The sequence below is a fragment of the Rattus norvegicus genome, chromosome 13 (assembly GCF_036323735.1).
Source record: "Rattus norvegicus strain BN/NHsdMcwi chromosome 13, GRCr8, whole genome shotgun sequence".
Lineage (NCBI taxonomy): Eukaryota > Metazoa > Chordata > Mammalia > Rodentia > Muridae > Rattus > Rattus norvegicus.
Genome location: NC_086031.1, coordinates 12536107 through 12559802, shown reverse-complemented (window position 1 = coordinate 12559802; position 23696 = coordinate 12536107). Strand labels below are relative to the sequence as shown.

At 36.9% G+C, this 23696-nt stretch overlaps 1 protein-coding gene across 2 annotated transcripts in view; it reads left to right on the top strand.

Annotated features, from left to right (window-relative positions):
- Nucleotides 1-23696, top strand: part of Cntnap5bl1 (contactin associated protein family member 5B like 1) — a 1004796-nt gene that overhangs the window by 823459 nt on the left and 157641 nt on the right. For both annotated transcript variants that reach the window (NM_001329899.3, XM_063272228.1), the window contains 3 exon segments: nt 2384-2511; nt 2681-2851; nt 10365-10583. In NM_001329899.3, coding sequence (NP_001316828.2) covers nt 2384-2511; nt 2681-2851; nt 10365-10583 — 518 coding nt within the window.

The following is a 23696-nucleotide window of genomic DNA, read 5'->3' as shown; positions in this document are numbered from 1 at the left end:
TTCTTCCTGCCCTTGGTGTCTCTGGCTGTATCCTGTCCCACCTGTAATCCTGGTTGAGTGAGGAATCCTCAGAGTCCAACTGCCTCTGTTATTCTGTGATTCTGACATCCTATAATCCTGTGATCCTGAGTGTATAATAGCTCCTGGGAGTCAAGCTGCCTCTTGGATTCTGAAATCCTGGTGTGACCAAGCTTCTAAGACCCTATTATATCAGAGGTCCTGGAAATCAAACATTCTCAGGGTCTTGCAGGAGTGGGTTCGGAGACAGAACCCTGGGTTTGCAGTAGACACTGGTGCAAGCTAGAAGGAACTCACACCTCTTGTTGCATAGGGTTTGTATTTTCCTAGTTTCTGTGAGGCGACCAGTTATGCTGGGTGTTGGAAAAGATGTTGTGGCCTCAACTATGATTTTGAGTATGTCAGAGGTCCAGGACTTCTGGTTATATCCAAAATTCTGTCAGTTAAGCTTCCTCAGTGATCCTGTGATCACGTGATCCTGCGCATTTCAGAGCACCCGTGAGCTGGGCTCCCTGTGAGTGCTTTGAGAGTGGATGCACAGCCTCAGGTCTGCTCTGGGTACAGATTCAAACTATGTTCCTAAGCATGTTAGAGCACCTAAGAGTCTAGTTTCCTCTGGGTATTGGGGAACTGGCTGCAGAGCCAGTGCCCAAGGTCTTCTCAGGGCACTGGATCAGATTGGAAGAAACTGTGCCACTGGCTTGGTGGAGAGTTGAGCATCCCTGGATCTTGGTGGACCCAGTTACTCTGGGTGTTGTGAGACTGTTTCTTGGGCCTTCCTTCTTCTTAATTTCCTAAGATCTGTGAGTAGTATGATGGGTATTATGAACATTTTGGTTATTATCCATTTATCAGTGAGTACATATCATTCATGTCCTTTTGGGTCAGGCTTACCGCAGTCAGGATGGTATTTTCTAGTTCCATCCATTTGCCTGCAAATTTCATAATGTCCTAATTTTTAATAGCCAGATACAATTCCAAATTGATTAAGACTAATGGAGATACCTAAGCCAATTGTGGTCAGAGCCAATATGGAAGTGTTAGAGGAAGTAGCAAAGGAGCTGAAGAGGATTGCAACCCCATAGGAAGAACAGTATCAACTAACCCAGATCAATCAGAACTCCCTGAGACTAATCCAAAACCAAGTAGTATACATTGGCTGGTCCTGCCTGCACAAATGTAGCAAAGGACTGCTTTGTATGACCTCAGTGGTAGAGGATGTGATTAATCCTATGTATATTTGATGTGCCAGGGAAGAAAGATGTTGGAGGTGAGGTGAGGGTGGATAGGTGGGTGGGGAAAAACTCAGTGGTGGGGAGATAGGCAGTGAAGAAGTGGGGGGAAAGGGACAGGGAAGGGGGCAACTTTGGGAATATAAATAAATAAAATAATTTAACATAAAATAAAGCAATTTTTGAAAATTTAAAATAACAAGGTATTTTTCCTGTTAATGTGAGTTATATGCTCAAATCAAATATAAAATTTTCTATGTCATTTGGAAGAGTTCTCTTTTTTTTATACTTACTATGCCAATATGCTGATACAGGGTCATCAAGTGATATAGAAAAGATATCACAGTGTCCAAATTTAGCATATCCAGATTCAGGTCTCCATCCTCATAAACTGGTAGAGCTATATCCATAACAAAACACCACCAGGTTTTTACTTCCAAATGTAATGCTTTGAGAAGTGTTAACATCTTTACATTGATACCACAGAGAAGTTTAAAGGAGGAGGAAACATTGGCTTTGTCTTTTATTCCTATTAAAAGAAAACTGTAAATCCTTTTTGGCATAGTTATCAAGAATAAAGCCAGAAAAAAAGATTTTTCTAAAGAACAAAGCAAAAAGGAGCCAGTTAACTATAGAGGTTCATTTAAATACAATTTAAAAGGTGATAGGAAACATTCAAAGCTCATTAAAATCTGTGTGTGGGTCAGCAGGGTCCTCTAAGTGAGTATTGATAAGGATTTATGATGTCTGTTTTTAAGTTAGTTCCTTAGATAGTAGATCTTCTTTTATAGCAAAGTGAAGTGTTGTTTCATGCCACATAAATATTGCAGTGAGGATTTGGGTCCTCTTGGCCACAATCAGCACTATGATATTTGTAAACTACCTGTGCTCCTGAAAACACATTTAGGGAAGATATAAAACCCTATGGTTTTTGGTTACAGGCCATGGCCTATGTTACTAGTATGCCAAGTATTCTCACTTGCTGGAAATAAAAGGCCTCTGTTAAGCTCCTTCCAACTATAACCAGCCTGCATGCAAACTGAGTCCATTTATAAAATAGAGGTCTTTACACAGAAACTGTAGATAATGTACATTTTACCCTTCTTTTCTCTCCCTAAATTTATGTTTTGCAGAGCAAGCAATACTGGTTTTCTTTCCTCCAAAGATCATTTGCCTGTAACTCAGATAATTATCACTAACAGCAACAGAACAAACTCAGAAGCAGCTTGGAGAATTGGCCCCTTGCGTTGCTATGGTGACCGTGAGTAATCCCCCACCCCCCTGCACACCCACACCACCATCTCCTTCTGATGTTTCCCTTTCCCTTTTCCATTCAGTTTCCTAGTCTGGAAACTTACCCACAACCCATTTATTTTTACACAGCTCATTGGAGATAAACCAATCATGTTTTAGGTCTCTGTGCTTCACAGGACACTTCTGGAACGCCGTCTCATTTTCTACCGAAGCGTCTTACCTCCACTTTTCTGCCTTCCATGTGGAATTCAGCGCTGATATTTCCTTCTTTTTTAAAACCACTGCTTTATCTGGCATTTTCCTAGAAAACCTTGGCATTAAAGGTTTCCTCCGACTTGAAATGAGCTGTAAGTGCCATTATTTATTAGCCTAATGTCAGTGATTTATGGAGTTTTACTTTATCTCTGCTACCAGCCAAAAACACAGTTTTTAGCAGCAAGTTAATTTCACTGGCTATCAGAAAAAATACCACTTACTCTGTCATAGGCAGCTAGTGTGTTATGAGTCATTACGTTCTATGAGAGTTGGTAATTGTTTCATCAGGATATGGGCATTCCAAGCATAGTCATGTATACATTTTGCAGGCTGCATTATTTATTAAGACATAGTCATTTATTTAGCTGTCACTTTTAGCTGTGACACTCCAACAACATACACTATGAGAAACAGAGATGACTACTATTGACCACTCTATTTATATTCAGGATCTACTTTACTATTGTTTCTATATTTCAGAAGTCATTTTTTGTTTGTTTGTTTTTGTTTTGGTGGGGGGGTTGTGGGGGGTGTTTGTTTGTTTTGTGATCTGGGAAAATAGCTCAATAAATGACTTTCATCCAAGCATGAAGACATAAGTTCAGTTCCCCAGAACCTAAGCACCATAGCCAAAAATTAACCATGATGAAGGAGGCACAGACAGGCAGAGCAGTGCTGTTCATCTAGCAAATTTGGTGAGCCCCAGGTTCAGCAGAGACTCTGTTCCAAAGAATGAGATAGAGAGTAAATGAAGAGGGACTTGGGCATCAACTTCTGGCATTCATGACTAGGCAAAACCCTCTCATCTCCCACCCCTCCCAATCCCAAATACACAATCACACACACACACACACACACACACAGACACACACACACACACACACACACACACACACACACACACGCATGCATGCTCACGCACATCCAATTTCTCATAGCCCACCAATAGAAGATTGTAACTAGTCAGTGAAAAGTCATGCTGAATCTTTTTTTTCTTACCAGCAGTAATGTGTTTGTAAGTTTAGATGCATGATTTATACCTTTGTAATATCCCTACACCATCTCTGACAACTGCAAAATAATGATCATGAAGCCACATGAACACTGAAGAAATATGGATCAGACAACTTTCTACTGTGAGACATTGTATGTCAGCATGTTAAGAAAAATACATGCAAGGAACAAAAATATGATTAATTAATCTTTATTAAAATGGGAAAATGTATTTTCTCTGTTTCAGTAACAATAACTTTAAAAGTCTGTCTATAAATTTGTATTTCTGAAAACTTGTCAATGACTTCATTAAAGTTGGTTCCCCATACTTGTTCATGTTCAAATGAGACTAGAAATTATTTGAGCCTATTTATTTTCTATTACACTGAGAAGATAATATTTTTCATATTTTATTCATTTTCAATAAGTTTTGTTTTTCATAAAACATAATAGATATTCAAATGTTTTAGGAAGATTTTTTTCAACACAAGGACATGTTTGGTAAAGCAAATCATTTTTTAATAGACTTTAAAAGATTATAACACTCTTTATATCTGTCTTTGCCAGGATCAATCCAAAGATTTCAAAATATCTAAATAATAAAAAATCTTTCCAGAAAATATATTAATACAGAATTCATCATAGATTTTTTCCTGCTTGATAGAAAATTATCAAGGGTTTTCAGTAGCTTGAATTCTCTTGATTCTATTGCTAACACTTATGTTTGTATACATTCAGATTTAAGAGAGTAATGGAAAAAATAGATGAAAGGGAAAAATGCTTTCTTACTCTTACAAACAAGCACACTTTTCATGGAGTCAGTGGAGCCTATGCAGTTGTTCCTTTTAATTCTTCTCCAGGGTATATTTTTTACTAAGTGTTAATTCATCAAATTTATTTATTTAAGGATCACTAATATTTTGTTAAAATTAATAGTGACTTCTTGGTGTGTGTGTGCATATGTGCCTTTGATAAGTGTAGAGTGTTATATCATTAACATTTCTTACAGTCACTATAGAATGCTGATTGTAAAACAATAAACAAGTACAAAGGGCTTTGGAGAGAGCTCAATCAGTAAAGAGCTTAGTCTAAAACTAGGAGAAATGGAATTTTATCCCCAGTACTCATGTGAGAAATCAAAAAAAAATATGTATTATAGTGTTGTGTGAATATAATCCCAGTTTGGATGAGAAAAAGAGTTTTTAGCCAGTTAAAATCTCTGCCTCACAAAAGAAAGTTGAGAGGCATCCTGAGTAGTGACACCAAGGTTATCCACTAGCCGCTCCATGAATATCACACACATGAATGAATTCCCCTGAACACCTGTAGACCAGCAGATACATGAATGGGTATACACACAGACAAAATAATCAAAAGTAACATTAAACATATTTTATCCTCTCTCACTGTTGAAGTTGTGTTCCTTGAATTGAATGGTCTCCATTACCTGTACCCTAACTTGTTTTTACTCTTCTCTTGCCACAGCTGCATGAGCTTATCCTTGAGTATCCCTCTCCCCTTTGTTATGTAGATATTCTCCAAATCTGTCACTCAGAAGATTGATTATATCCCAGTGATATAATACCTTTAAAAGCTAAGCAAATGTTTTAGCCACAGATATTGGAAATTTGGGAGATCATCAAAAGGAGACGAGTCCATTTACAGGAGAGCATTGTGCAAAGATTTGAATGGGTATTGATTGAGCAGATGGGTCAGCAGCTAAGTGTTTCTTTTGTGGTTTCAGACTACACACAGGAAAGAAAGTGTGTCAATGTTACTTTTGATTTTGTCATAGTACAAGGACTCCAGCTATTGAAGGAGGAAGAGCTTGTGATTTTATTTTCAAATAAAAATCTTTCATACCTAACTTGATAAGGCTCTGAAAAGCAGTTTAAATACCAATCATTCCATCATGAAGACAAAAATAATATTAGTGTATGTTTAATAATAATAAAAAACAAACCGTGCAGCATTTTTATTCATTAGACCCACATTTAATGTTTTGTTTTTTTATCACAAGTTAGTAGTGACTAAATTCATTACAGATCAGTGTTCTAATTGTTTGCATTATGAAGAAATGCACAATTCCTTTTGCACTGTACAACCTTTTAAATTCAAATGAGTATTACACTTAAAGTAAAAATTATCATGTATTTGTTTTTATTTACTATCATCATATTGTGAAATATTGCTTGAATACAGATATTTGGTATTAATCTTAAGTGTAAGTCTGGATGTAGTTCAGTAGTAGCATGAAGGAATATCATATACGTGACCCAGAGTTCAGTCTCTGTCAACAGAAAATAAGTAAATATATAAGAAATATAAAATCCAAGAACTGTAGGGTCTTATATTTACTAAATTCTTTAATACTATTGCTGTTACAACTTCAATGAAGGGAAAAATCTTAAAGATGTCACCATCTTCTTTAACAAGAATGATCTCTTGTTAGCTAGAGATCTGATCACATTACTCATTAAAGCAGATTAAGTTTTTATGCTGAAGAGTTCAGAACAAGAAACCCTACAGGCCAACTACATGGAAAGGAAGAGTCCTATAAGAGATGCAGTGATTCAGAATACATACAGTCCCATCCCCAAAGAGTACACATTTTGTTATTCAAAACAGCATTTTTTTCAAGGTGTGTGTGTGTGTGTGTGTGTGTGTGTGTGTGTGTGTGTGTGTGTGTGCATGATTTGGTAGCTAGATTTGCTTCCAGTATGCTTCAGAGATCCTCTTGTGTCTACCTCCCTAGTGCTGTCACTGGAAAGTCTGTACTATATCTGGCCCTTTCATGTGGATACTAAGGATCAATCTCAGATACTTATGCTTGTAAGGCCAGTACTTTACTGATTAAGCCATCTCCAAGTGTGTGGCAACAAGACATCATGAAAAAAGCCTAGATTATTGGACCTAGTATGCACATTTTACACACACACACACACACACACACACACACACACACACACAAATAGTATATTTATTGTACATTGTATATATATGTTTCTCTTTCCACCATCTACCTCTGATGGTATATGTTTTCACATATTTATTACTTACTTGTACATTGCAGAATTAGTGGTCTCAAATGTTCATGTGATTCGTTGGGCTCACTATAAAGCTCACTTTTTACTGGCACACATAAGCATGAGAATGTATTGGTAGTGGTTATAATACAGTATGCAGAGGACATGGGGCTTACTTTACCTAATTTTCTTCCTCTTCTGACACTTCTAAGATGCTCCTTTAGTCTAAAACTAGATCTGCCCCTGAAAGGAAATCTGTTCTCACCTGTTATTCAAATGGTCTTGTTGATATACAGCTCACCTTTGTACCTTCTTCTGAGTGACTATGACCCAGAAGAAAAACATGCATAGTTTGTTCCAGTGCCATGCCTATCTGACAAAGGCACTAGATCCCACTAAGACCTTAGAAAAAGTAAAAAACTGTAGTTTGACACATCAACTCTGAGTATTGTCAGAAACAGATCATCATGGGAATCAAATATAATTCTTCTAAGGTACTAACATCTTCTGTTGCTGTTGAAAAAAGTGTTTCATTTAAGTAAAAAGTTTCTGGGCCAAGAACATGGCTCAGTGGGTTAAGTAACTTGATATTAATTCTTATGACCCATTTTTAATACTGGGAATATAAATAATAGGAGAAGAAGATTTTCTATTCCATAGTTATGTATTTTCTTTCCATAGTTATGTAGATTTTCTTTCCATAGTTAATTTCTATTCACATTATATTCTAATCATAGCGCCCTCTCTCCTATCCTCCCGAACATGTCCTTACAAATATTTCTCCTCATTAGCTCTCTCCTTCTACTAAGAGAATCTGAAACCTCCTAGGGTATCACCTCACTCTAGGACATCTAGTCCCAGCAACACTAAAACCTCCACTCTAAATGGAAGTTAAATCCAGTATGGGAAGGGGGTCCAATGGCAGGCAACAGAGTCAGAGACAGTACCCACACTAATTTTTAGGGCTCCCACAGGTAGTCCAAGCTGCACATCTACTACAAATATGCAGGAGGGGGCTAAGTCCACAACCTGCGTGCTCTTTGGTTGCCTCTGTGAGACTCCCTTGGGTTCATGTTAGTTGACTCTATAAGTCTTCTGTAGATGTCCTTGACTCTTGTGGCTGGCTCAATTTTCTCCCCCACTCTTCCACAAGTCTCCTGAACTCTGTCTAATGTTTGTCTATGAACATCCATAGCTGCTTCCATCCACTGCAGAGTGAAGCATCTCAGGTGAAAATTATGCTAGGTTCCTGGGTGCATGCATAAAAGAATATCATTAATAGTATCAGAGATTGGCTTTCTCACATGGGGTGGGTTTCATGTTGAGTCAGTCGTTCATTGGCTGTTCCCACAGTCTATTCGCCGTCATCCTTGAGAATCTTTCAGGGAGGACTAATTTTGGGTTGATAGTTTTGTAGGAGGGATGAGGTCCTACTACTTCCAATGTCTTGCCTGTTTATAGGAAGTGGTCACTTCAGTCTCTATATACCGAGATGGAAGGAATCTCAAGAAAGGTCATTCACATTGACTCTCTGTAGCCTCCCCTTTTCCCTGTCTCCAACTTGTTTCAGAGATACTCCCTGATCCACTGAGTTCTGTTCTACCTTCAAGTCCTCTGGTACACCGCTTCCCTGACACTTGATCATCATCCCCATACTATGCCTCACCCCCTGCCCCAACAAGTTTCTCCTCTTCATCTACCTCTGATAACTATTTTGTTTCCCCTTCTGAGTAAGATTCATACATTATCCTTTACTTCTTAGGTTTCTTTTTTGTTGTTGTTTTGTTGTTGTTGTTATTGTTTTCTTTTTTTTTCCCCTGGTCTGTTGCTTATAATATAGTTATCCTGCCCTTTATGGTTAATGTCCAATCTTTAGTTAGTACATACCATACATGTATTTCTGGGTCTGTAATACCTCTCTCAGAATGATATTCTCAAGTTCCATCAATTTACTTGCAAATTTCATGATGTCCTTATTTTTATTCAGCTATAAGCTGAATAGCATTCCACTGTGTAAATGTATCATGGTTTCTTCATCTATTTTTCATTTGAGGGACATTTAGGTCTTTTCAAGTTTCTAGCTATTATGAAAAAAACTACTATGAATATAGTTGAGCAAGTGTCAATGCGGTATAATGGGGTATCTTCTGGGTATATTCCCAGAAATGGTGTATCTGGGAATTGAGGTAATATATTAGATATTAGCAATCTGTGAATTCCAGATTGCTTCTTGGGTGTGTTTGTTTGCAAAATGTTTTTCTAGGCCTTCCTTTACTCTGAGATAATTTCTGTGTATGTTTCTGAGATGTGTTTCTTGTTTGCAGCTGCTTGATGGTTCCTACTTTTTTATCCATTTCCTTAGCCTGTGTCTTTTTAGCCTATATCTTTTTAGTGGATAATTGAGTCCATTGATGTTGAGTTATATTAATGACCAGTGATTGTTAATTCCTCTTATTTTGATGTACTTGGTAATAGTGGTGTTGGTGGTGGTGGTGGTGGTGGTGGTGGTGGTGGTGGTGTGTGTGTGTGTGTGTGTGTGTGTGTGTGTCTGTCTGTGTGTTTTCTTTATTTTGTTTTCACTGGTATGTGATTTTTTTTATATCCTGTGCTTTCTTGGATTGGAGTTTCTTTCAAGTATGTTGTTTAGGGCCTAATTTGAGGATAGATATTGTTCAAATTTGGTTTCGTTTGAGAATATCTTATTTTCTCCATCTACAGTTATTGAGAAGTTTTGTTGTTGTTGTTGCTTTATTTTTTTTTTTCACTATGTGATATTTATCCAGGCCCTTCTAGCTTTCAGAGTCTCTGTTGATCTGTCTGTTGTAATTCTGATATGTCTACCTTTATATGCTAGATGGGCTTTTTCTTTCATGCAATTTTAATATTCTTTCTTTGTTCTAGAGATTTAGTGTTTTGACTATTATATGGCAGAGGATTTTCTTTTCTGCTCCAATATAGTTAGAGTTCATAAGTTTATTGTATGTTCACAGATATCTCTTTCATCTATGTTCCTGTTTTGTTCTATGGTTTTGTTGAAAATATTTTTGGTCCTTTGTTCTGGTCCTTTGCCTGGTCCTTGGTTTGGCCCTTTGCCCAGGAATGGCATTATTCATATTTAGCTGATCACCTTACCTCAATTCATACAATCTAGATAAACTCTAATTAAATATCATAACAAATGGTACTGTTGTTCTGAGGACATGAATCTCCTCTTTACATGTTAGAGATACATAGTTAACCCCATGTATAGTGAAAAAAAAAACACAGGTAAAATCAGGATAGACAAAGAACCCACAATTTCAGCAGAGCTTCAGACGGGCACAGATGCTCCAGGTCCTTCTGTGTTGAACAATTAGAAACCACTGAAGACAGAGTATAAAGGGCAAACACGTTCTTAGTATTTAGACTTTGGTAATGCTGATAGTGATCCAGTGCTACAGGAGCTCAGAAATGTCCTCTTCACATTGATGGAGATATATTATGCCTTTCACTAAACATTCTTAATGTACTTTTGCCTGCAATGCAATGTGCCACTGACAATGGAGTAATGGATTTTATTCTTCTTTTCTTTTTTTTTTAACTGCAGCTCCCTCTGAAGTCATATTTGCCATTGATGTTGGGAACAGTCCTATTGAGCTTCTTGTACAGTCCCCATATCCTCTGAATGACAACCAATGGCACTATATACAGGCTGAGAGAAACATCAAGGAGACCTTATTGCAGGTGGACAACCTTCCAAAGAATAAGAGGGAGGTCTCAGATCAAAGCAATTTTTTGCTTCAATTGAGTAGCCAGCTCTTCATAGGTAAGAGATGTCATAGATTACATTTCATGCTAAATACCTACAACATGGCTCAAAGTGTTTCCCAATGAGGAAACAATTAAAATGTAGTGTTATAACCCTGGTGGAGGAGGATGTAGCTCAGCAAGGCTTCTTCCTTGCTTTTCCTTTTGCTGTCCTGGGAATGGAACCCAGGGCCTCATGAAGGGGAGAAAAATAGCTCTGCTGTGGAGCCATGCCTCAATGCCTCTCTGGGAGGCTCTCTGCTCAGCCACAGCCATCACTGGGCAAATGCTTTGCCACTGAGTCTCTAGCACCAGTTTGTGAAATTGCTGACTAATTTGTTGGAACAGAATCCTTGTTATTCTGCCTTGTTCTGGGTCCCAATTCATCTAGCCAGGACAAAGTAAGCTCTCAATAAATTGAACTCAGACAAGAAAAAAAAGAAAAGAAAAAAAAAGTTGTGTTATATTACCCATAAATTTAATTTTATAAACTGTATATTCCACAATAAAGTTTGTGCTACCCTTTCACAATTGTAGGGGCCTTCTCAGGTTCTATTTTACTAAAAGAGCCTTTATCATTTCTTCTCATTGTGTTTGTTATTTTCAGACGTGATTTTTTGATGACTGTAAAATAAGTTTACAGTATAGGCATAGAGTTTATCACACTTCTTAGTGATTCTTGACTCCTGATAACTATAGTTAACAGTGTAAACAAATAGTTTGACTAAAACAATTTACTTTAGTCTTCACTAGAAAATATTGGGCCATGTGTTATCTTGGTTCTATGTCATAATGACCCAAGCTATAGTCATTTGAAAGAGGGATACTCCATTGAAAAAAATGCCTCCATATATATGTACTGTAAGTAAGAGAGTAGAGCATTTTCTTAACTAATAATTGATGTTCTGGGATTGCAGTTGTGCATAACCTCCAATTGGAAGAATACTGGGATTGCAGATTTTTCACCACCATATATAGTCTATACAGTACTTGTGACCAAACCTAGAGCATCGTGTTTAGTAAGCGAGTACTCATCAAATGAGTTATAGCACTCATTTAAAATTTAGCATATTTTGATATTCTGTAAAAACACACCATTGAGTAAGGGTTGCCTTGATTATATAAAGAGAAGCAACTTGGTCTCTGGGCAGATGTCTTCAGCTGCTCATTCTGTCAGTGAGCACTAGTATCAATATATTCTCTGAAAAGATAGCCATTGATAGTAATAAGAATGGATAGATCCAGAAAATGTGGTCTGAATTTGTTCTATCCTTTATTTCTCTATCTCTTTTTCTCTTCTCCCTCCTTCATTTCCTCCATCAATAGGCATGGATAAGGGAATTCTATTCAGGCATCCTTGTCTGATAGTCAGGACAGAAATATGAACTAGGAAATGTTACTGCTTTTCATGGATCTCATATGTATGTGTGAATATGTGTACTTTATGTATATGCGAGCTTATGAGCTGGTGTGAGTAACAGGAGAATATTTTAGATATTATACTCCAAGTCTGAAAGTAAAGCCACTCTTCTCACTGTAATTTAGAAAACAATAATTTGAACAATGTGTTATAGAGCTGTTAAAGCAGAGCTTTAAACACAAGTTGGGGTTTTAAATGTTGATATAACATAATCCTGAAAAAGCTAAAGGTATTTTTCTTTGTAAAACTTCAAGTTGGAGCCTTAAACATAGCTGTAAGTTATAGAATATCTATTCTACATATCTTTTTCCACTTTTTATTTCTACCAACACTGGCACTTTTTTTAGCTCACCACCAGGCATGAAACTCTATCTCCATTCTACATACATTTCTTATTTGCTTCCATTATATTTAGACTAATAAAATTTTTGAATCTGCAAATATTATCACTGCACACATAGTTGATAAATGAAAAGAGATTCTAGAATATAAGCACATCATATTTTCATTTCATCATCCACCATACATGTATCTTCACTAGCTGTGTTTTACAGATCCAGCGGAACTAAGATTGAGTGATTTAAAACATTCATATGATTATGGGTCCTTTATTTAATGAGTAACTCCTTCAAGTAATAGTACTTACCATTGGAAAACATTAAATTTATTTTGCTTCCTTAGTCTATTTAAACATCATATTTTATTTCTTGTAGGAGGTCTAATAGTCATCAAAATTTAGTATCTTCTTTTTGGTAGAATCATTTCAAGTATTCCAAAATTTTTATAAGTAAAACTCTATTATGAAATTCTAATTTATCTTCAGGAAGTATTTATGAATCTTTCTGGCTGAAGCAGGATCTACAGGCTCACAATGCAATTATCACAACAACAAAGATAAGATGAACTTTTTGCAAGTTAAAGTGAAGAGAAGCAGCAGTGGTTTGTTTCAAATTATTATTGCCAGACGTATAAGTTGACCACAGATGCAGTGAGTTCTGAAGTATATGATGTTGATGTAAATCTCCAACTTATATAAGCCTGTGCAAGGAAAACACAACTCAATTAATTTAAATACAAGCTGTGTTCATAGGTTGGTCAAATCTACCACTACACTACTACATTCCCCAGCTATGAGCTCCATTATACATGACAGTTTCTCTAGGCCATGTGCTTCATTTGCCTTCCACCTCCTCCTCTTCAGTCTCCCTTTCTCTCCTTCCTTTCATTATTTTTTCCCTTTACTCTATCTCATTCTCTCCCCCAAAATCTTTTAGCTTCACTTCTCTTCCACTGTCCAATCACTAGCTCTAGCATTTTATTTTGCCAGTTAAAATGGAGAGAAGGTTCATTTGAAGTAACTTGAGTAACTCCTTGTCCCAGGCAGCCCCTCTTGGGGAGGTGGAATTAACATCAAAATACAAACAGCACCAGGGCAATCTACAACATATAGATGGAACTGGAAGAAAGATCTTAAAAGAGTTGTTGCTAAGGTCAGTCTAAGGAGCATGCCCAATTCTGTTATCCTTCTCTCCAGTGAATCCTATCTTAAAAATTACTGTGACTTATTGAGTTTGCTTTGATGAACATGAAGGAGGAAAATGCTGTTGGAAGTCATTTTAGTCTGCTGCTTTATATCTCTCTCTTTAGCATTCAATGACAGGTACATTTGCAAATGTCATCAGGCCAATAGCAATTTTAGTCCCAACACTTTCATTTTTGTTTAATTCATCAAAGTAATGAATGAATGAATGAATGAATGAATGTTTTGCTTAGTCATTCCCCTAGTTTGCTGTCCATTTATTGTGGTAAAATATCCCAACAAAAGCCACAGGGAAGAAAGGGCTTATTCAACTTACAATTCTAAATTCAAATCTATCAGTGAGCAATGTAAAGGCAGTGACTTAAGCCAACTACTCATATCTACAGATCTGTACTGTGAACATGAGTGCCTACTGTATACCAAGCACAAACTGCATCTTATAAAATAGAATGGAGCTCCCATCACTGCCTTGTTTCTACAATTTTATACCATGAAAAGTGCTGACTGATGATTCGTTTCTTGATGGAGTCTCAGAATTAATATCCTAACTCAACAGTATTTTGTCACTATGATAGTTAGGGACATTTATAATATTGACATGTTGTCCAGTGCATTCACTGACTTAGCAGAATACATGATATTTTATGGAATATAGCTTTTAAAGTATAATATGTAGCTGAAATATAATCTCACCTTTGGGATTATTAACTGTTTAATTATTGTCTGTATGTGTGCATTTGTGTGTTTGTGTATATATCTAGTTTGAATGCATGTTTGCATATACAGGAGCAAATTTGTATGTGACTATTCTTATAAATATGGGCATACATGTTGAGGACAGAAGATGATATCAAAAATATTCCTTGCTAATATTGTATTTCATTACTGAGTCAAGGTCTCTTGTTGAACCCATGACTTGGCTAGTGGAGGTAGCCAGCTTGTCCCTTGGAGCATGTTGTCTTTGTCTCCAGAGTGACAGGATTACTGGTGGCTGCAATGTTAAATCTCTAACCTGCTATGTGAGTACTGGACATCTGTACTTCTAATTCACCCTTGTACTGTGTATTAGCATTCTAGATGAGAATTTGATAGAAAAATATCTGGCATAAGGACATAATTTCCTTATGGAAATAATGTTCAAGACTGATAGTTCTGTTTCCTGCACACCTCAGGCCTGTGTGCAGAGAAGAGCAACAGAAAAGTCTCACTCCTTCATAGTTGGATGTGGCATATTTCCGGAAATGCTGCACTTGTACAGTGAACACTTGTGAAAATAAGTCTATGAGTCTCATTTCTACTGTTCCCTCCTTCCCTTTCTTTATTTCATGCAGGCACATGAGGCAGCTGCTTTCATTGCAACCCTACTCAGGAAGCAGAGGAAGATGCATGCTGGTGCTTTGGTCTCTCTCTCTTTCTCTTTGTCTCTCTGTCTTCTGTGTCACAATCTACCTCTCTCTCTCTCTCTCTCTCTCTCTCTCTCTCTCTCTCTCTCTCTCTCTCTCTCTCTCTCTCTCTCTCTACCCCCTTTTGATTCAGTCCAAGAAAGCCAACGGAAAAGGATTCATCCACAGTTAGGGTAGATCTTTTGATCTCAATGAACATAATCTAGAAACTCTCTCTCATACATCCCAGAGTCTTGTCTCCTATGGAATTCTACATCTGTAAAATTAACAAATAATATTTATTATGACAAAAAGTGATGTTCTTATGCTATTTACTTATTATGCAAAGTCCTTCATAAAGTTAACAAATTCCTGAATGAAGATAGAAAAAAAGAGAGGATGGAAGGAATGAATGTGTTAAAAAAGAGAAAGAGAGAGAGACAGAGAGAGAGGCATAAAGATGAAACATAGTAATAGAAAAATCATAAATGCATGAATTTTTTTAAATGGGGGTTGTATGTGGCCAATTCAGTGCTGGCACCAAGGGAGCTAAAGAAGACTATGGGATAAGAGAGAATCCTAGACTTATTCAGGGGTACAGACATAAAGGCATTTCTCTAAAGAAACTACAGGTTTTTAGTTGGTTCCTGTGTATAAAATTGGAGAAGAATTGAGAGCAAATATTTAGACATTCATACTTTCTCTGTTAGTGATTGTAGAAGTAAGGAGTTACTTCAATTTCTAGCATTTTTCTTACCTGTTACTTTTGCAGGGATATTTTATCACAACAACTAAATAGGAAAAAATGGAAATAACTAAGCAAAACATTCATTCATCCATCCGTCCATCCACCCACACATCCATTAATTCATGGTTCAAGTGAATTACAGAAAAATGAAAATATTGACTTAATTACTTTTAACCAGATGACATTTGCAAATGTACCTAGCATTGAATGCTAAACAGTGAAATATATAGGAACAGACTTAGATGACCTTCAACAACATTTTTCTACCTTTTCAATTTCAACAAGACAAACTCAATAAGTTATAGTAATTTCTAGGACGGGGTTCACTACAGAATGAAATATAGCAGAAATGGACATGCTTCTTAGACTCCACTTGGCTATAACTCTATCAAGATGTCTTTTCCAGTCTATCAGCATGGTTGCACAATTCACTGCATTTGCACTTAGTTTAAAAACCTGATGATAAAATAAGGCTTGAAATGAAGGTAATATCTTTTAAGAATTTATTCATATTCCATCCAAGGTAAAAACATCCAAATTAACTCACCCTATACTAGGGTCAAATGAGAGATGCTATATCAAATTGCTTCTAGCAGCATCATCTAACCCATTGTCTTTGTTGTTAAGGAGATTGATGTCAGGAGTCAATAGTATAAGTGAATGGGTATATTTCTCAGGATAATAAAGTATGTATGAAAGAAGCAGAAGAAAGTAGATTCTACTTTTTGTAGTATTAACCTCAATTATTTAGTATTATTGCTCAGCTCATAGACTCAGGGCTGGGAATCGTCTGGAGTATTGCCCAGGGCCATATATTATTTCAATCTATCTCTTCCATGTAAAGTTTGACAGGCTCTTGACCAAAGCCAAGATCATTTTTCTGAAGTTGATGTGTCCACCATGTGCAGGGAAGGATAGCAACAGTACTTTATTGTTATTGCAAATTAGGTGAACTGAGTGGAATGTCTAGTATAAAACTAGCATGTTTGCAATGGCTATACTTGGAGGTAATGGAATTATGTTGATTCCCAAGAACTTGCATATCAAGATTGAGACTTTAAAGAAAGGCTATAAATTATTATTTTCCTTTTATTGGATTTTTTATTTACATTTTAAATGTTATTCCCTTTCCCAGTTTCCTGGATATAAGCACCTTATGCCATCCCCTCCCCTTCTTCTATACGGGTGTTCCCCTCCCCATCTACCCCTTTCCCACCCCTGCTCCATTCCCTTACACTGGAGGTCCAACTTTGGCAGGACCAAAGGCTTCTGCTTCCATTGGTGCCCAAAAAGGCCATCCTCTGCTACATATGCAGCTGGAGCCACAGGTCAGTCCATGTACAGTTTTAGGTAGTGGTTTAGTCCGTGGTAGATCTGGTTGGTTGGCATTGTTGTTTTTGTGGGGTTGCAAGCACCTTCAGCACTTTCAATCCTTTCTATAATTCCTCCAATGTGTAGTCCTATTCTCAATTCAGTGGTTTGCTGCTAGCATTCAATTCTGTATTTGACATGTTCTGTCTATGTTTCTCAGGAGACACCTATATGTCACCTGGGGGCAGGCTCTGAATAGCTGTTCCTTCAGTCTCTGCTCCAAACTTTCCCTCCACATCCCTTCTATGAATATATTTGTTCCCCCTTTTAAGAAGGAGTGAAGCTATTATAAATAAGGCTGCTATGAACATAGTGGAGCATGTGTCTTTGTTGTATATTGGAGCATCTTTTGGAACACACTTATAGAAAAGGGGAGGGGGATGGGACAGGGGCCTTTTGTCCTGTTAATGGGGAAAGGAAATAACATTTGAAATATAAAGAAGAAGAAAGAAAATCCAATAAGAAAAAAAATAAAAGGAGTGAAGCTTGTGCACTTTGGTCATCCTTCTTCTTGAGTTTCATGAAGTCTGTGGATTATATCTCGGATAATTCAAACTTTGGGCTAATATCCACTTATCAGAGAGCACATACCATGTGAGTTTTTCTGTGATGGGTTACCTCACTCCGGATAATATTTTCTAGTTGAATCCATTTGCCTATGAATTTCATGAAGTTGTTTTTGATAGCTGAGCAGTATTCTATTGTGCAGATGCACCACATTTTCTGTATCCATTTCTCTGTTGAAGGGCATCTGAATTCTTGCCAGCTTCTGGCTACTATAAATAAGGCTGCTATGAACATAGGGAAACACATGTCTTTGTTGTACGTTAGAGCAACTTTTGGGTGTATGCCCAGGAGAGGTATAGCTGGGTCCGAAGGTAGTACAATATCCAATTTTCTGAGGAACTCCCAAACTGATTTCAAGAATGGTTGTAACAGTTTGAAATCCCACCAACCATGGAGGAGTGTTCCTCTTTCAACAAATCCTCGCCAGCATCTGTCCACACATGAGGTTGTGATCTTGGCCATTATGACTGTGTGAGGTAGAATCTCAGGTTTTTTTTTTTCTTTAGGTACTTCTCAGCGATTTTATTTTCCTCAGGTGAGAATTCTTTGTTTAGCTCTGCACCACATTTTCAAATAGTGTTATTTGGTTCTCTGGAGTCTACCTTCTTGAGTTCTTTGGGACTGGTAAAGATCTCTTCCCAATTTGTTGGTTGCTATTTTGTCCTAATGACAGTGTCCTTCACCCATTTGTAGATTCTTTATCTTGGAGCATAAGACATTGGTGTTTTGTTCAGAAAATTTTCCCCAGTCCCCATGTGATTGAGACGCTTCCCCACTTTTTCTTCTATGAGTTTGAATGTATCTGGTTTGATGTGGATGGCCTTGATCCAATTGGACTTAAGTTTTGTACAAGGAGATAAGAATGGATTGATTTGCATTCTTCATATTGTTCACCTCCAGTTGAACCAGCACCATTTGTTCAAAATGTAATCTTTTTTTTCCATGGGATGCTTTTAAGTCCTTTGTCAAAGATCAAGTGACCATAGATGTGTGGGTTCATTTCTGGGTCTTCAATTCTTTCCCACTGATCTACATGTCTGTCTCAGTACCAATACCATACAGTTTTGGTTACTATTGCTCTGTAATACTGCTTGAAGTCAGGGATGGTGATTCCTCCAGAAGTTCTTTTATAGTTGAGTATAGTTGACACTGTCCTGGGTTTTTAGTTAGTCCAAATGAATTTGCAAACTGCTCTAAGCACATGAAGAATTGAGTTGGAATTTTGATGGAGATTGCATTGAATCTGTTTTGCTTTTTGGCAAAACGGCCATTTTTACTACATTTTTTCTGCCAATCCATAAGCATGGGAGGACTTTCTATCCTCTGAGTTCTTCTTCAATTTCTTTCTTTAGAGATTTGAGGTTCTTGCCATAGAGATCTTTGACATGCTTGATTAGAGTCACACTAAGGTATTTTATACTATTTGGGACTATTTTGAAGGGTTTCATTTCCCTAATTTCTTTCTCAGCCTGTTTATTGTTTGAGTAAAGAAAGGATACTGGTTTGTTTGAGTTAATTTTATACCCAGCCACTTTTCTGAAGTTGCTTATCAGGCTTAGTAGTTCTCTGGTGGAACTTTTGGAGTCAAGTATACTATCATATCGTCTGCAAATAGTGATATTTTGACTTCTTCCTTTCCAATTTGTATCCCTTTAACCTCCTTTTGTTTTCTGATTGCTCTGGCTGGGATTTCAAGTACTATGTTGAATATGTAGGGAGAGAATGGGCAGGCTTGTCTAGTACCTGATTTTAGTAGGATTGCCTCAAGTTTCTCTCCATTTATTTAATGTTAGCTACTCATTTGCACTATACTGCTTTTGCTATGTTTAGGTAAGATCCTTGAATTTCTGATTTTCCCAGGACTTTTATCATTAAAGGGTGCTGAATTTTGTCAATTGCTTTCTCAGCACCTAATGAAATAATCATGTGGCTTTTTCTTTCAGTTCATTTTTACAGTGGATTACATTGATGGATTTCCCTATATTGAACCATCCTTGCATCCCTGAGATGAAGCCTAATTGATCATGATGGATGATCATTTTGATGTGTTCTTGGATTCAATGTGCAGAATTTAATTGAGTATTTTTGTGTTCATATTCATAAGGAAAATTGGTCTGAATTTCTCTTTCTTTGTTGGGTCTTTGTGTGGTTTAGGTATAAGTGTAATTGTGGAATCAGAGAACAAATTGAGTAGTTTTCCTTCTGACTCTATTTTGTGGAATAGTTTGGCCAGTATTGGTATGAGGACCTCTATGAAGGTCTGAGAGAATTCTGCACTAAAGCCCTTTAGTCCTGGACTCCTTTTCACTGGGAGACTTTTAATACCTGCTTCTATTTCTTTAGGAGTTGTATGGCTGTTTAGATGTTTTATCCAATCCTGATTTAACTTTGGTACCTGGTATTTCTCTAGAAAATTTTCCATTTCATCCAGATTTTCCAGTTTTTTTGAATATAGGCTTTTGTAGTAAGATCTTATGACTTTTTAAATTTCCCCAAATTCTGTTGTTATGTCTCCTTTTTCATTTCTGATTTGTCAATTTATATACACTCTCTGTGCCTCTTGTTATTCTGCTTAAGGGTTTAACTTGGGTGTATTTGCTTCATTTTGTTATAGCGATTTTAGGTATGCTGTCAAGCTGTTAATGTATGCTCTATTCTGTTTCTTTTTGGAGGCACTCAGAGCTATGAGTTTTCCTCTTAGCACTGGTTTCATTGTGTCCTATATGTTCGGGTATGTTGGGCCTTCATTTTCATTAAATTCTATAATGTCTTCATCTTATTTCTTGATTTCTTCCTTGACCAAGTTATCGTTGAGTAGAACATTGTTCAACTTCCATGTATACGTGGACTTTCTTTTCTTTTATTGAAGAGCAGTCTTAGTCTATGGTGATCATATAGGATGCATGGGATTATGTCCATCTTCCTGTATCTGTTGAAGCTTATTTTATGACGGACTATATGGTCAGTTTTGGAGAAGGTACCATGAGGTTCTGAGAAGAAGGTATATTCTTTTGCTTTTGGTTGAAATGTTCTATATATATCTGTTAAATCCATTTTGTTCATAACTTCTGTTAGCTTCTGTATGTCTCTGTTTAATTTGTTTCCATGATCTGTCCATTATTGAGAGTGGGGTGTTGAAATCTACTATTATTGTGTGAGGTGCAATGTGCGCTTTGAGTTTTTGTAAGGTTCTTTTACGAACAAAGGTGCCTTTGCATTTGGAACATAGATATTGAGGATTTTTCCTTTGATGAATATAAAGCATCCTTCCATATCTATTTTGATGACTTTTGGTTGAAAGTCAATTTTATTTAATATTATAGAAGCTACTCCAGCTTGTTTCTTCAGACCATTTGCTTTGAAAGGTGTTTTTCAGGCTATTACTCTGAGGTAGTGTCTGTTTTTGTTTCTGAGTAGTGTTTCCTGTATGTAGTAAAATGCTGGGTCCTCTTTACATATCTTGTCTGTTAGTCTATGTCTTTTTATTGGGGAATTCAGTCCACTGATATTAAGAGATATTAAGAAATAATGACTGTTGCTTCCTGTTATTTTCATTGTTAGAGTTTGAGTTATATTTGTGTGTCTTTCTTTTTTGGATTCGTTGCAAGATGATTATTTTCTTGCTATTTCTAAGGTGTAGTTTCTCTCCTTGTTTAGGCTTTTCCATTTATTAACCTTTGTAGGGCTGGATTTGTAGAAAGACTGTGTAAACTTGGTTTTTTTCAAAGAATATTTTGGTTTCTTCATCTATGTTAATTGACAGTTTTGCTCGATATAGTAGCCTGGGCTGGTATTTGTGTTCTCTTAGGTTTTGTATGACATCTGTACAGGACCTTCTGGCTTTCACAGTTTCTGGTGAGAAGTCTGGTATAATTCCTGTAGGTTTGCCTTTATATGTTACTTGACCTTTTTCCCTTACTGCTTTTAATGTTCTTTCTTTGTTTTGTGCACTTGGTGTTTTGACTATTATGTGATTGGGAGGAATTTCTTTTCTGGTCCAGTCTATTTGGAGTTCTATATGCTTCTTGTATTTTTATGTGCATCTATTAATTTAAGTTATGAATGTTTTCTTCTATAATATTATATTCTATAATACTGAAGATATTTACTGGTCCTTCAAGTTGGGATTCTTCACACTCTTCTCTACCTGTTATTCTTAGGTTTGATATTCTCATTTTGTCCTTTCCTGGAAGTTTGGGGCTAGGAGATTTTTGCATTTTACATTTTCTTTGACAGTTGTATCGATATTTTCTATGGTTTCTCCTGGTCCTGAGTTTCTCTCGTCTATCTCTTGTGTCTGTTTGTGATGCTTGCATCTATGACTCCTGATCTCTTCCATAGTTTTCTATTTCCAGTATTGTCGCCCTTTGTTCTTTTTTTTTTTATTGTTTTTATTTCCTGGACAGATTTGTTCAATTCCTTTGTCTGTTTGATTGTTTTTTCCTGTAATTCTTTAAAGGATTTTGGTGTTTACTCTTTCTGGACTTCTACTTGTTTACTTTTGCTGTCCTATATTTCTTTATGGGAGTTATTTATGTCCTACTTAAAGTCCTCCATAATCATGGGAAAATGTGATTTTAAATCTAAATCTTGCTTTTCCAAGATTTGGAAAATCCATTATTTGCTTTGGTGGGAGAACTGAGCACTTTTGATGCCAAGTAGTCTTGGTTTCTGTTGCTTAAGTTCTTTATCTTGCCTCTCACCAAAAGTTTGTCTCTGGTGTTAGCTTGTCTTGCTGTCTCTGACAGTGGCTTGAGCCTCCTGTAGGCCTGTGTGTCAGCACTCCAGTAGACCTGTTTTCTATCAGCCTGATCTGGGGGGAAAAAAAAAAGCTCTGCTCTTATGTGTGTAGATGCTCCTGGCAACTAGCTAGCAGCTCTTGGTAAAAGCAGATACCTGAATGGCCCAGGCCCTGACTGCTCCTAAGTCCCTGTGCCCAGGGGCCATAGATGTCAGTAGGTGGTTTCCTCCTGGGTCAGGAATGTGGGCAGAAAGTCATTGTCTCCTCTGAGTTTTCAGAAGTGTCTGTACTTCTGAGGGTTTAGCTCTCTCCCCTATGGGATTTGGGTCAGTGAGCTGTAAAACTGGTTCAGTTCAGTTATGGGAGCAGTCAGAAACCAGCACGTTACTGCTGCTGACTGCCCCTATATTCCTGTGTCGAAATGCACTAGGCAGTTAGTTTCCTCTCGGGCCAAACATGTGGCAGAAGGGGCAGTCTGTCCTGTGGTCTCAGGATTGTCTGCACTCTCCCCCATGGGATTTGGTTGCTGGGAGGCTTTAAAGTATTAACAGAATAAAGCTGTTTTTCATTTGTCTATATCTAACAGTTGTGTAAATTTTCCCTGGAATATGTAAATGTTAATTGTGTATTCATAGTAGACACAAAAAACCTAGAAAGCAAAGAAGAAATTGCACTCAAGTTCCTTACTGAGGAATAGAGTTTTCTATTTCCTATATTACTGTAGATGAGGCATGATCACAGCAACATGAGTAGCTCAGGTAGGTTCTTCACTGACAGCTCAAACTGACCTAGAATATGAGTCACAAAAGTTGTACCTTACAAGTGTATTAACCACTTACATGAATCTTAGGGAGAGAGGTGGAGTTAAAGCATATTATATTCTAATAATTGTTACTACTTCTATAACTTTTGGTAGGGACTTATGATTAATTTGTGAATAATGTAAATTTTGTTTATGTCACGAGTCTTAATATGACTCTCTAAGAAGGAATGCTATAATTTGGAAAATTAGCTCCTCAACAACTATGCATAAGTCCAGATGCAAAGGAACAAATCAGAAAATATATTTAGATGATAGCAGAAATATATATATACAGTCAGCAAATCTAGGTGTGGTCTGAAATGAAGCCTGTAAAAAAGCACACACACTACTATCTGATATATCAATGGAAGACTGATTGGATTTTGGCAAGTATTTCTTCTCTTTTAAAAAATGGTAGCTTAAGGTTGGAAAATTGTCTCATCAGATTAGTTACCTGAATTCAATTCCCAGAATATACATGGAAGAAAAAGAATACTCACTCTTACAACTTGTCCTCTAACACTTTGTGTATATTTGTCTCTGTATGCATATAATATATAT